The sequence below is a fragment of the Anser anser genome (assembly GCF_964211835.1).
Source record: "Anser anser genome assembly, chromosome: 11".
Lineage (NCBI taxonomy): Eukaryota > Metazoa > Chordata > Aves > Anseriformes > Anatidae > Anser > Anser anser.
Window position 1 is genome coordinate 24,126,114 of NC_139732.1, and position 13,449 is coordinate 24,139,562.

The 13,449-nt window shown below is 40.8% G+C and overlaps 1 protein-coding gene across 50 annotated transcripts in view; it reads left to right on the forward strand.

Annotated features, from left to right (window-relative positions):
• Nucleotides 1–13,449, forward strand: part of LOC310905496 (uncharacterized protein) — a 110,089-nt gene that overhangs the window by 38,126 nt on the left and 58,514 nt on the right. For 38 of the 50 annotated variants that reach the window (XR_014589090.1, XR_014589091.1, XR_014589092.1 and 35 more), the window contains 4 exons: nt 1,874–1,957; nt 4,293–4,376; nt 5,750–6,602; nt 8,287–8,613. Coding sequence is in view for 2 of the 50 variants with exons in the window: in XM_083851849.1 (XP_083707975.1) it covers nt 8,542–8,613 (72 nt within the window). In the remaining 48 variants the exon portion in view is untranslated. The remainder of the gene's footprint in view (nt 1–1,873; nt 1,958–4,292; nt 4,377–5,749; nt 6,603–8,286; nt 8,614–13,449) is intronic. The other 12 variants (XR_014589066.1, XR_014589075.1, XR_014589087.1 and 9 more) reach the window with 7 other exon arrangements.

Sequence of the window (13,449 nt, forward strand, 5' to 3'; positions counted from 1 at the left end):
CTGTAGCAATGTGTATGCCCAGTCAAGGGTAACAATAGGATTCTTGAGAAAAGTGGCTTGGTTGAAAGCTCAAAGTCTAAAAACTGATTAACAGGTTAAGCTCAGTTACTGCAAAGAAACTAGTACTGCTCACAAGCAGCTTGGTCTTGGAATTAGTTTGAATGTTCAGGCAAATGCGAGTCCTGGAACATCCATCCCCAGCAAAGGGAATAAAATGCAGCCAGTTCCATATCCAGTGGCTGGCATTGTATTTTTAACTATAGCTGGTAGCTACAGCCAATCTATGTGATCATGCAGAACCTTAATTTACATTTATGGTTTCATACTTGTGGCCCTGGGCTTCAGCAGACTTGTTTATAGTGATATTGCTATGGGTCTGGTCAGCACGTGGCCTTAGGTTCTCAGGAGATGGAATGTACTAAATAATGAGAAGTGATATCAATTTTTAAACTATCCGATCTCTGATTGGCATATGCAATCTGATATTTCTCTAAGGCTAATAATATAGCCAGATGTAGGCAATTTTTCTTACACAGTGCAAACGGCATGTACCTGTTGCCAAAGCTATATGCTGCCAAATTTCAAGCCCTCAATCCAAATTAAGATGTTAGGGCTTTCCTTATCTATGATAAGTCATTAACTATCACTCAGTTACCCTTGTATTAAGCCATTTTTTTAAAACTCAAGCCTTACTTTACTGAAAGGCATCCTGTCTTGATTTGAAGATATTAAAAGATGAATAATACTCCTTCCTTTGATAGGGTAGCTTTTTTAATGTCTAATCATTCTCACTATAAAACTCTGTGCCTTATTTCTAATTTAAACTGGTCTGGCTTCAGCTTCCAGCAATTGGTTCTTGTTATGCCTTTCTCAGTTAGATTAAAGAGCCCTTTAGGACCTGGTATTTTCTCCCTTTGAAGGTACTTATACATCGTAATCAAGCCATCTCTTGATCTTTTTAATAAACTAAACAGATTGAGCTCCTTAAGTCTCTCATTCTGAGGCAGTTATTCCAGTTCTGAAATGATTTTTATGGGTCTTCTCTGCACTGTCTCCAATTTTCCAGTGTCCTTTTAAAAGTTCAGACACTAGAAACATAGGCACTCAGGGAATTTACAGTCAACTGTTTGTCCATTTTCCCTAAATCCTTTACAGATTTTCTTATTTCCATGGTACAGTTTCAATTTATAGACTTTTTTCCTAACTCCAGTTCCTAAAAAAAAAAAACTGCTAATGTCATTTGCTCCAGGTGATCCAGAGGTGATCCATGGGTACCCTAGCACCAAAAAACTGTAATCTGTATCAGCTTTGTAGCTTCGTAGCCAATTTTGTATCCCATTGTAGTTTTAATTAAAAGTTGAATTTATTTCATCTCAGAAATAGAAGTAGTACAGTTTATGTTCTGAATATCCTGTTAAAAGTGGTTTTCTTGACTGTAAGCTGTTTAATTCTATCACTCATTCTGGAACTCCAGTGTACTGGAAAGCCTGTTGACGGAGAAGTGGTATTTTTACCAGTTCTTTGAAACAATGCAAGCCAAGGAAGTAGTATTATGTGTCACTGAGAGAGGAAAACAATTTGAAAAGGCCAAAAGTGTAAGTCAGTAATGTTGTATGTCCAGCGTTTTTAGTTTGGAAGACTGCCCTCTTTTGTAAGAGACCAGACAGTAGTACTAGCACTGTATGCTTCTAGATGGGTTCTCAGCATCCTTTCTCCATTGCACCTATGCAATGGAGATACCCAAAGAAATATTATTTTGGGGTCATGTCAACTTCTTGCAGGGATATTAGATAAGCTCTTTTTTTAATAAATTGTATGTAATTGTTCTACCTCTTCTAATGCTTATCACTATTTTTTTCCCCCATCATTTTAGTATATGGAGATACCATCCCTGATTTGGGAAATTCTGAGCAACAAACAGAGGAAGCCTTTTAAAAGCACCTGGGGAACGTATCATGTATGTTGTCCTGTTGCCTGTACTCTTTGTAAGACTGCTGCTTTTGTCCACTATCAGACCCAAGATAGGACCTCTGGTCTAATCTTTGTAACTGTTATCAAGCTTTTTCTGCACACTTGTATTACCTATTTTAAATCATTAACTTTCATAGAACTGGGATCTTTGTATACTATTTCTGTTGAAATCTACATGTTGCCTTTTTTTCCTATCCTCTTCTTATTGATCATAGTTATCTTCTGCCAAATATAAGAAAACTGGAGGCCAGATTTGGGGTACATTGTGTTGACAATACTGGGCATTTTTCTATTTTATCAACTAACTCTCAGCCTCTGAGGTATTTATCCTTGCAATTATCTGCAAGGTGGGCAATAGCTATCCCCCTCATTTTAAGACTGGGAGGAAGGTGAGGTATGGGATGCTTCAGTAGGTCATGGCTTGAACTCAGATCTTCTAAATATGGGGTAATTGTGCCTCCTCTCTGTTCCATCTTTAAAAAGTAAAGCACATGTTAGCTCTAAGAATCACTTTCATCTTTACTGTACTGCCTTCAGACATCTTCTATCATCCCAGCTGCAGTGTAGTTGCCCAGTAATAGTTGCACAAAGACTGTTAGTTGCTTAGGCTCCCAGTTATTAAACATTGAGGAAAAATAGGAACAATTACAGCTTCAATATTAAAAGAAGCAATTTCATTTCCTTTCAGGAGTCAATGTAATTTTTAATACTTCCTTGAAAAAGCAGAATCAGATGCATTTACCTTCATGTTAATTTTAGCCCCCAGCCTCGCAGGGAGCCAAGGGACTGGAGCTGGTTCCTCATGCTCCTGTGCCCTCCCCCCGTGCTAACAATACAGAGATCTGGGGCTTCAACAGAGGAATTGAATTTTCTATTTTTCATTCATCTACTTTAAACGGTTCATTGTTTTTTAATTACACTGTAGGAGGGAAATAAAAGATAGCGAAAACTGCAGTGCTGTGAAAGGGGATGGCTTTCAGGAGATGCTACGGCAGAGGTGCCGTGCTAAAGCAAGATGGAGTACAGCAACAAGTCCCGTGCCTTCCAGCGTCCATTCTTTCCCCGTCTCTGACAGTAATTTGGAGTTAATTTGTGCAGCCTCTCAAACGGAAGACCTCGCACTCCATCGGCTTTGATCCAGCCGTGCTCTCGCCTCCGTTCTCGGTGGCGCTGGGAGGCTGCCGGCGGCGGCCCGGGCCGCCCGCCCCTCGCTGTCCCCGGGCCCCTCGGGCGGCTCCGCGGGGCCCGCGGCGCTCACCGGCGGCGGGGCGGCAGCGCCCCCTGCTGCGCCGCCCGGCCCCGCGCTGCGGGCATGGGCCCGGGCCCGGCTCCGGCCGGCGGCGGGGGTGGCCCCCGGCCCCGGGGCGCCGCCCGCGCCTTTGCTTTGTAACCCGTTTAGGGTGCGGAAATAACGTTGCAGCGGTACCTGCGCACGGCGCTCTGCGTTTAGCGGTGTGCGTGCCTGGGAAGTATTCAGGAAGGGCTCTTTGTCTGTGGTTTACCTGATGTCGAGGAACGCTTGCTGCCATAGCTGTGCAAACGTAGCGCCTTGCAAAGGCTGCTGGCTGGTTTCGTTTGCGGAGGGCGGAGGGCTCCTTCAGCCTGGACCTTCGGCAGTGGTTTGGCACAGAACTCTGTTGCTAGCAACTGATGCGAAAAAAACATTAGTCACAAATTTCCATGGGCTGGCCACCAGCTCTCTAAAGATGCCTTTGAGACAAACTGCAGGCAGAGGTAGCCAAGACCTCTAAAGCAGATTTGGATCCCTGAGGAAGTGTGTGGGTAGAAAGGGCAGTTGCGTATTTCTGACACTTCAGGCAACCCCTCCAAACTCCATCCTCATCTTTCGAGCTCCTCCAGCCACGGATCCGACACTACCATACCCAGTGTGGACTGGAGAAGGATTGTCTTTTCTCGCTGCTGCTGTTGTAGAGCACAATGAGGTTGCTGACTGATGCTAGCTGCATGTACAAGGAAGAAAAAGCTGAAGCTGACAGAAAAAAAAAAAAGGAAAAAAAAAGAGAAAAACTGTAAGGAAGAAAATGGTCTACAAATTGGGAAAAGCATTCTGCTTTGACAGAATAAAAATAAAACCTGGAATAGGAAAGGAAAGGCATGAAAGAGTTAGTGACAAAATATCATGTACAGCTGGGGAGATGATGGTTTTATTGGTATTGCAGGGGGGAGGGAGAAGCTGAGAGGCAGTGAAAACACAATTTGGCCTAAAATTGAATTTCTCTGATAAGGAATTTCAGAAGCGGCTGCCTCATTCACTGTGCGGCCAAATAATCATATGCGCTTTAATAATCTTTATTTTACAGGAGTACGTTGCCAGGGTAACAGAGTGTAAGCAGGAGAACAGCACCTTGCAGATCACAAAGGCAAATCTGCAGAAAGAAATTTCAGTGAGTTTCTCTCTCCCTTTTTTGCAATGTAATGACGACTTATTTTTCATGCACTGATTTAATAATCTTATTGAAAGATCCTTTCCCTGTTTCTCTTATTCTTGTCTGTCTGAGCGTGCACAATGGCAAAAACCTGGAATTGTCAAGCCCACTGGGCTAAGAAAACTAACAGATGTAATATGTTTAGCATTTTTATGTAATTACTTTTTATTGCTGTTTTACCCCTACTTCTATTCCTCCCTGGTTAGTTGCGGCTTCCTTTCCATTCTAGCCCAATCAGGTGATAGTGAGGGGTTGGGGGAGAGTTAGTAATTGACTGCATTAATCGGAAATTATTAGTTGAACGTATTTTTGAGGGTGGGGGTTGGTTGCAGAAATAGACCTTTTAGGAAGGGATGAATTGAATTATGGTCAATGCAATAATGAAGCCTCTAGGCTGTAAGCTGTGGAGAGGACAGTCATTTCACAAAGGTTTTAGTGTTATTTATGATGGCCTCTGTTCTTTGGGTGAAAAACATTGTGTGGCCCTACAGACAGCCACTGGATGTGCGTGTCTCCATTAGTTGGTCTGAAAAATAAGCTGATTTGGTACAATTAAAAATGAAAACTTTTGAGGATCTCCAATATCAGTAAGACAGAGAGAAGGAACGTTGCTACTAAACCTTTGGACGGGTGCAGTTTCTGACGAGTCTGTGGCTTGTAAACATTTTGCCTCTTGTTCTCTTTCCCATGGGCCAGAGCTCAGGAAGTAAGCGTGGGAAAAGCAATAGTTGTAGGCTGCAGGACAGGAGGTGGGGGGAAGGTTTTGTGAAATTAAATACAAAATCTAGTTTGTCTCACTGCGCCTGACAAATACCAAGAAATTAAGAACAAAGGCTGTCACTTAAGCTCAGCTAGTCTGTTGTGTTGCAACTTGGCCAGGTCTCATACAGGCACCAGTAAGTAGTAGAGCATCTGAATACGTGTCTCTGGCATACTGAAATGGCAAGGCTAAGGAAAAACAGGCAGGCACTGTATTTTGCAACCTTATCTAAGAATACCATGCTTTTTGTGGTTTGAGTTGAGGCTTACCCATGTTACTGAAATGAAACCTTTCTTAAGGTGAAGTGAGTAGCTTAAAAGCTGGTACAAAGTTTTATGTATTAATCTCATGAAATAATATATATATATATAAAAAAGCCAAGTAACATATTCACTACAGGATTACTTCCTGCTAAATATTACTGCTCGTCTCTTAGTTAGCATCCACCAAGTTACTCTGAATGTGGGATGTTCCTTTTAAACTAGATTTTTATAGACCAGTAAGAACTGGTCTGAGGTGCATTGCAGGAATTGGTGTGAGCTGGTTTAAGAAAGGTGTGGTTCTTTTACAGAGCACAACAGTAAGAAAACACGTGGAGCTGAAGCTGACCATGCAAGAGAAGAGCTGCATGCAAGACAGGACTACAGCGTTCTTAGCAAATTGGGCATGAGTCCTATAACTTCATATATTTTCTTATATCTCCAGGTTCAGATTGCTTTCAGTCCTATGGAAGCATTCATAGTAAGATGCTTGGACTCTTGCTAACACTCATGTCTGTTTAAGCATATGCACAAACAAGTTTTAAAATGTAGAAAGTCAAAAGGATTATTATCTGTTCTTTGTGGGAATTGGTGGGGAAGCCCAAGGTAAGATGGCAGAATCTGCACTTGTAGGTGGGACAATAGTTATTCACTGTCTCAACATAAAATGGTTTATCTTTGCACTGATTTATTTTATTTTGCTTTCTTTAGAAATGGTAAGATAAAATTTTGGTAAGAAATTGAAGCCCAGCTTCAATTCCCTTCGAAACCCATGCTATTTCTAGCACTAAATCTGGGTAATTTACTTTCCCCTTCCTGCTAGTTTGTATCCTGCTGCCTTTTGAAATGGAAACTCTTCTGACCCTATAACCCCTGTGTTACTCTGAATAAAACTCTTTTTAATTGTGTTTTGAAGGAGCATGCAGAGAGCTCCCACACTACTAATCAGCTTTGCTGGTTTGGATACGTATCTCCAAGATTCATGTTGGCAGAATAACTTGATATAATTGCAGGACTGCATCACAGATTTAATGCTTAAGAAATTTAGAGGTACGGGTCCTCGTTTCTATCTGTCTATTGTTACACCGTGAGAACAGCTCCTGTGTACTCTTGTCTACCAGGTGCATTGCAGGAGGACCTGAACAAGCATGCATGCTCTTTAAGGTGATTGAAAGCCACACAGTGGTATTATTGGAGTGTTCAACCTGTACTAATATACTCTTCTGCTTGACAGAGCTTATTTGGGCATAGCATTAGCACAGTGACACAGTGTTTAGATGAGATCTTTCATACCTTTTTTCTTGCAATGTATGATGTGGAAATGCAGGTGATCCTTATTGACTGGTACCTTTTTCACTGATTTAAAAACAAATGAATGTTCTAGGTAGAATCTAAATTTTGTACTGGTCAGAAGTGAGTCTGGCTCATTTGAATGAGTGTTTTTAAAGTAGTCCTGTCTTTTAGCTGTTTGGGAGCTTAATATAGAGTTTTATATTAGGAAGACAGCAGTGAATCAATTTACATTTATGCATCGCAGGAGCTATCACTTCAGCAGATACTTATACACTTTAGACCTGTTCCTTACATTGTTTGCCTTCTCATGTTACTCAGAAAGCATAAACGTTGCTTTAGTTTCTTTACATTTAGTATAAATGCGATTAATATTGAGACTTGTCCCAGCTGGAACCTGCAGGCAGTCAGTACACAGAGTTGCTTTCAATTTGCAGACATTTTTTTGTAGCTCTGATAATGTGCCTCTGTTTGGCCTTCAGCATTCCAAAAGTAGGAATGCCACTTAACCTGAGTCCTGGCTCCCTGTTACTGTTTGATCAGTAACAGTAATGCAGTAACTGCCTCAGACAAATGACTATACTAAGAACACTCCCAATTGCCCTGTAATAAAACCACTATCCTCCCTGAAAGCGAAGATGAGGATAGAAAGGGCAAGTATGATTGGAAGGTCAACAAGTTTGAGCACTGACAGAATGAAAGAAACAAATTATAACACCGAGGACATGTTGCTGAAAATGCCCTCCGTCTAATTCTTGGCTTAACTAGAGTCAAGGTGTGCTAGCTTAAGTCTCTCAGCTGTCCTTGTTCCACAGAAGAGGACACAGAATCTTAGCATCCTCTCAGCCTCTGGGTGGTTGATTATTTGTGTTTTAAATTTCAGTCCTTGAGACCATGCACAGAAATGTTAGAAGCTAATGAGTATCACAGAGCATGCCACTCTGTGTGAAAGTTAAACTCAGTCCTCTGTGCCACCAATGTTTTCGATGACATTTGGTCTCAGACTCTGCTTGCTGGCCTAGAACGCCAGGTATAGATCCCATTGTGTGCTGATTTATCAAGTTTTTGAGGGCATGTGGCTAATCATAGACTTGCTTCAGAATTTGTCTTTTCATAAGGTACAAGGAAATACTTTGTCAGCACTCACTTAAATGAGGTAGGAAAATAAAAGCATGTTACAACTTATGTGTTCTTTAATCTTTTCTGTTTCTCCCAAAGGGGACGCTGGCAGAGTTGGCTGCCGTGTCTTGTCCCACTGATACCGTAAGCAGGAGCATAAGAAGGCAACTTGTGGGAATTCTATTTTATTTGTTTTGGCTAAACCCTTTACTTGCTGTGGTAAAATAAGTATAAGAGCAAACTTTGGGGAGCCTTCACCATCCTACATTTTTGCTGACCCTAAGCTTTTTTAAGTCATGTGTTATTTTGAAAAGGCTGCTTGCCTTTTGGCTTTGAAAGCATTAAGATTCTGATATATTTAGCTGTGTTTTATTTTCTATCGTAAACCTTGAAATCTATGTGCCTAAACAACAGTCTTGCATTTCGTGTATGTTTCCAGGACCTGAAATCTGAGAAAACACTTTTGGGTAGCTTTGAAGAAGCCTTATGCAGTGATAAGTGTGCACCTGAGGAGCAGAGGGAGGGAGTTTCTTCTGGGAAGTGGGGGATGAAGAAGAGGCATCATGCAAAGAAGATTTAAAAGAACCAATGTGCTGCCTTGGCTTGCCTCTCCTCTGTGTTGCCAGAGCCTGTGCCTGCCTGCTTCAGGCCTCAGGGGCTGGTGCTGCTGCCTTGCGCATCCTGCACGAGTGCCATGGCTGTCAGTGAGCTGGCTATCCTGAACAAGCTTCTTGCAGTCTGCTTTAATGCCAGCCACATCATTTCTGTAAGTCATTCGGTGTTCATTGGAGTAATGGCTTGAACTTCACTGTTTTATGTTCCAGATACTACTTTGACCCTTGGGCTATAACACCAGCTCAGTGATTATTCAGTTTCTTTTATGATGTGTCTTAGTGCCAACAGAAAAGAGTGCAAGACATCCCTGTGCAGTCTGATGTTGATCATCTGGGATGTATGAACATGGCAGTAGAGGGCTTGGACATAGATCACTTGCTATTCCATGGTAGCTGTGATTGATTATAATGAAGGATTTGTTGCAGTACCAATTAATGCCATAAACTTTTTTTTGGTTCATACAGGTAGCTCATTTAAAAGCTTGTTTCATTACTGCAAAACATGCATGAAATACTCTAGTACATATCATTTCTTAATGTGAAGTGTCTGAACAAAGTAGTTTAAAACAAAATGTACTGACTCTAGTTTGGGAAGTTTCATAGGGGAGATAATTCCTGCAGAGAAAATGTTTTAGTGATCAACGTTTACTCCAGCAGGAACTGCAAAAATCTGTGCAAAAGTGGGTCAGGTAGAGTTTAGACCCAGTTGTACAACAGCCCTCTTCAAGTTGAAAGGTGACCATGTCCATGCTTTTGTTTACACATGCAGAGAGAGATTTGCTTAGCCTCTCTGTAGATGAATATCCAAGTTCTGCTGATTACAACATGGAAATGAGATTCCCTTTTTATTGTCATATTCTTACCACAAAAGTGCTAACCCAGGGTATGATTTCCTAACCATCAGAACTGTTGAAACCATGTTTCTGTGGCATTGTTTTTCTGAATCATTTTACTCCTGGGTATCCTGTAGACCTTGCTGTCCATTTCAAGAACTCCTCCTTATGTGAGGTGTTTACAAGTAACTGCCAATCCGTATTCCTGCAGTGGCAGAGATCGGAGTGTGCAGAATACTTCTTGGCTCAATTGTCCTTGGTGGACAATTTCCCTGCACAGGAAGTTGATCTCTGGTCAGGATGGAAGCAACCATTTTGTGAAGTCATCGTGCGTGGTCTATTCAAGAGCAGCAGAATTACTCTGATAATTCAGGTTACTGAGTTCAGGATGCTTTTCTCTCAATTGCAACTGAAGGAAAGATGGTGGCTGTGGGGGAACTTTGACTGTGTGGTATTAAAACCTTGCAGATCAGTTGGAGAGTAATGTGTCGCATACTTCCAGTTTTGATGCACTAGTCAGGAAGAATGCAAAAGATAAAGATCAGTGGCGTTAGTGTGAATCACTAACGTGGTTAGGTGAATCAATAAACCTACAGGATGTTTCAGACTCTAGAGCAGTAAGAAACAGTATGGCTATACATGAGAGGCATTGGAAGGATATATATTCAAAGCTGTCTTCCAGAGAGACCAATACCTGGGGTTGTTCATATGTCTGAACGTTGACATGGAACTAAAAAGTAATGAAATGGTAACAGAAAGCCTCAATCTGAATAGGCAATACCACAGAAAAAATAAACAAAGAAAAAAAAATGGGACCCTGGCATATCCTTAAAATTACTTAATGTGAAGGGAGATGTCTGTCTTTGCTGTTTACTGTATGGGATGTCTGAAGTTAAAAAAATAAAATAAAATAAAGAAAAAAAAAAGAAAGCTCTTCACCTAAAACATTTCGTTCTTTCCCTCTGCTCTGTGCCTAAATTAACTCTTACTAATGTTCTAACTTTAAACAGAAGTCTCTTGTGAAAGAAAGTTGTGATTTGATTTTGCAGTTGCCAGACTCATGTTCTGACATTTCTTCCTGTGAAGATACCAGAGATCCAATTGTCGCTTCTTAAATTGAGTGGTGGCCAATACTCAGGTTCTAAACCAGTAACCACTGTATTCCTTGAAAGTTATCAGCACTTTAAAGGAGGGAAAAATCATGCTATGATTTTCTTTTACTTTGTAAGAGGTGACTAGTTCTCAGGAGCATTTCCATATTCCAACCCCTCGTAGTACAGCTGATGCTTAGGGTAACAGGTAACAGTTTTAAAAGGAGAGGATCTGGAATTTTGTGACTTATCAAAAGTGTTAGGAGAAGATAATTTCAAAGTAAACAAAAGCAGCTCCTGCATTCAGCTGGGATTCAGAGTAGCATTGATGCAGCCACAAAAAGGCTAAAAGTTGTTCGGAGTGTTGCCTGTGATATGGTTGATGATGTGTAGCAGCTGAACTGGTAATGCCTTATAAGGAATTTTATCTCTGGAGCTCTTTAGTGAAAACCCAAACTTACCAAAACAAAAATCTCCCAAGTTCTTTTAAGCAGAGTCCTAGTTAAACTACATAGTTTGTGAATTGGGGTGATTTTACTAACTGGATATTAGGTAGTGGGTTGATTGAGTTCGCATCTCATAGTTGGATAAGTGAAAGCTTAATTCACCATGCCATTATTACATCACCTTCTGTTTCAGAAGTCACTTACCTTTGTTCACATTAAACTCAAATTCCTTTTTTAATGTAAAATGCCTCAAATAGTCTGGGATCTGGATGCTTCTTTCAGGGCTGACACAGGTGGAGAAACATGGGCTTTGATACTCTCAAGGTGAGCAGAGCTGTGCTTGGTCTAAGATCAGTAACTGTGACACATGCTCATTGAACTCTGCACCTCTTGTAATGTGAGCAGACTGGGGGGAAGACAGAAAATGTTACCTGATAATTTCTGTTCTGATACAGATCTCTGTTTACTAAAACCCCAGGATTTGTATCATTCGTATCATCTTATAAAGCAGGAAGTTCTTTGAGAGTCTGCCTATCAAAATTTCTCACAGTGTCTGTGCTTCTTGCATACTTTAAGCTGGAATCACAAGCAGTAGATTCCATTCAGGTTGCAGGCATGTTTGCATCCCTTTCATCCTCTCTCCAGAGCAGAGGGGTTCTATATCTCTCTCATACTGTTTTACTTTGGCTCCTCTACAGTAGAAAGTTGTAAGTAGTCATATTTTTTCTTTTCTGGAGTTCAGTAAACGGGCTTATTTACATGTAGTGTTGAAAACTGGCTTTATGCTTCAGAACCAAAGCACCAATTGAATTATGATCTTCAAGTCTCCATGTCTGAAAAACAGTCTGTTGCACTATTTCTGTACAGCTGCAAAATCACTCTTGCTCTGCTGAGTAGGTAAAGAAGTTGCTTTGGACAAGAGGAGGGCTGAAAAGCTTGAATTCCCAGTCTCTGCATGCAGTCAGCACCTATCAGACCTAGCTTCAAAGAGTGTCTGGAGAAGCTCAGCAAAGTACTCTAACACCTCTTCTGGCACTAGCCACAGTAATCATTTCTTGAATATACCGAACAAAGCATCAAGAAAAACACCCAAAGCTGTATGCATGGTTTCTTCACCCTAATGTTGCTTATGGTCCCACATCACCCCATTCTACGAGAGGATGCCTTTAGTGACCCTGTCCTGTCTTCAAAACCACCAGTACCTTATCTGTACCTTCCTCGAGCCAAAGCACCTTGGGCATATTTTTTGAACTCACTTTTGCCATTATTATGACATCTTTTTTGTCAGCTTTACAAGGCTGAAATAAATTTTGGTCCTCCAAATAGGTGGTTCCTTTCAGTTGGGGCATTATCTAAAGGAAACAATACTTTCATTTACTTAAAACGATCAGGTGTAATCAGATGACTAACCAGTATCTGCACCATGTGCCTTCACTAGAAGCTGCACTCCCTAGGAAATACCATTGGATTATACTGACCTGAGCTATGAAGACTCCAGTTTATTGGTTCCAGTGGGTGTAACTGGGACATTTAGACTCCACTGTCTGCATGGCCAGTGGTTACCAAAACACAAGCCATCTTTGCCTCATCCTGAAGCCTCTCTCTTAAAAATTTGCGTGTGCTCCTACAGACACTGTTAAACATAATTCTCTGACCAATAGGCTTATACATGATGATGCCTGTAGGATGAATGGGATGAAATAATAAATTTCAACGAACAGTTGTTTCAGGAATATCACCTGTCTTCATTGGTCCTCGTCACAAGGGAATTAGTTTTAAGAAAAATCTGCTGTAAAAGATGAGTTTGTTCTTAAGTTTTCACTTCATTTGTCAAATTAATTTTCTGCAAATTGGAAGAGATAATAAGGTTTTGTTTGTTTGTTTCTTTAAGTCTTTTTGGTCCATCTTATCCTTGCTACTTAGCTCTTGCAGCTGAGGAAATCCACAGTAATTTTCCTTAACACTTTTCATACCAGCTTACATTGACTATTTTGTTTATTGGATTTCCTACTTAAAATCTGTTTCTTTATTGGTTCCTCTTTAATTTCCTCTTCTTTTGCAAAGCTGCATGAAGCTAACCACAGTCCTAAAGCTATTCCATCCTAAGTTCTGGTATTTTATATATATAAAACTTCAGGGCTGATGGCAATGATACCTGGGATTATTTATGGGTTTTCATAAAAAAGAAAGAGGAAAATACAGAACTGCATGACTTCTCTCTTCCTTCCCCTTTTCCCAACCCCCTCCCCACAGAGGAGTTTAATTTTAAATGATAAATGTGGAAATTAGAGACCGTCGAGAAAATCCAATTTGGTGAGGAGTTTTAAAAATCCCATAATAAACGCAGAGTGAAATGTATGATTTAATGCGGGGCGCCAATGGCTGCTATTATGTGCTATTAGCAAATCGGGGTTGAGAGTGAATCTTTATCACTTGGTGAGTGCGGGCTAGGCCTGCCTTTGCTTCTGCTATTGATTTGTAGCCGCTTGTCATAATGACATCGGGAAGCAATGAATGGAAGATGTGCTTTTGATAGGATTGAAGGGGTGCAAAGGGGGGAGAAAAAATTCAGCAAGTTTTCTATCTCTTCTGCCTGATTAGATTTTTTTCTTCTTTTA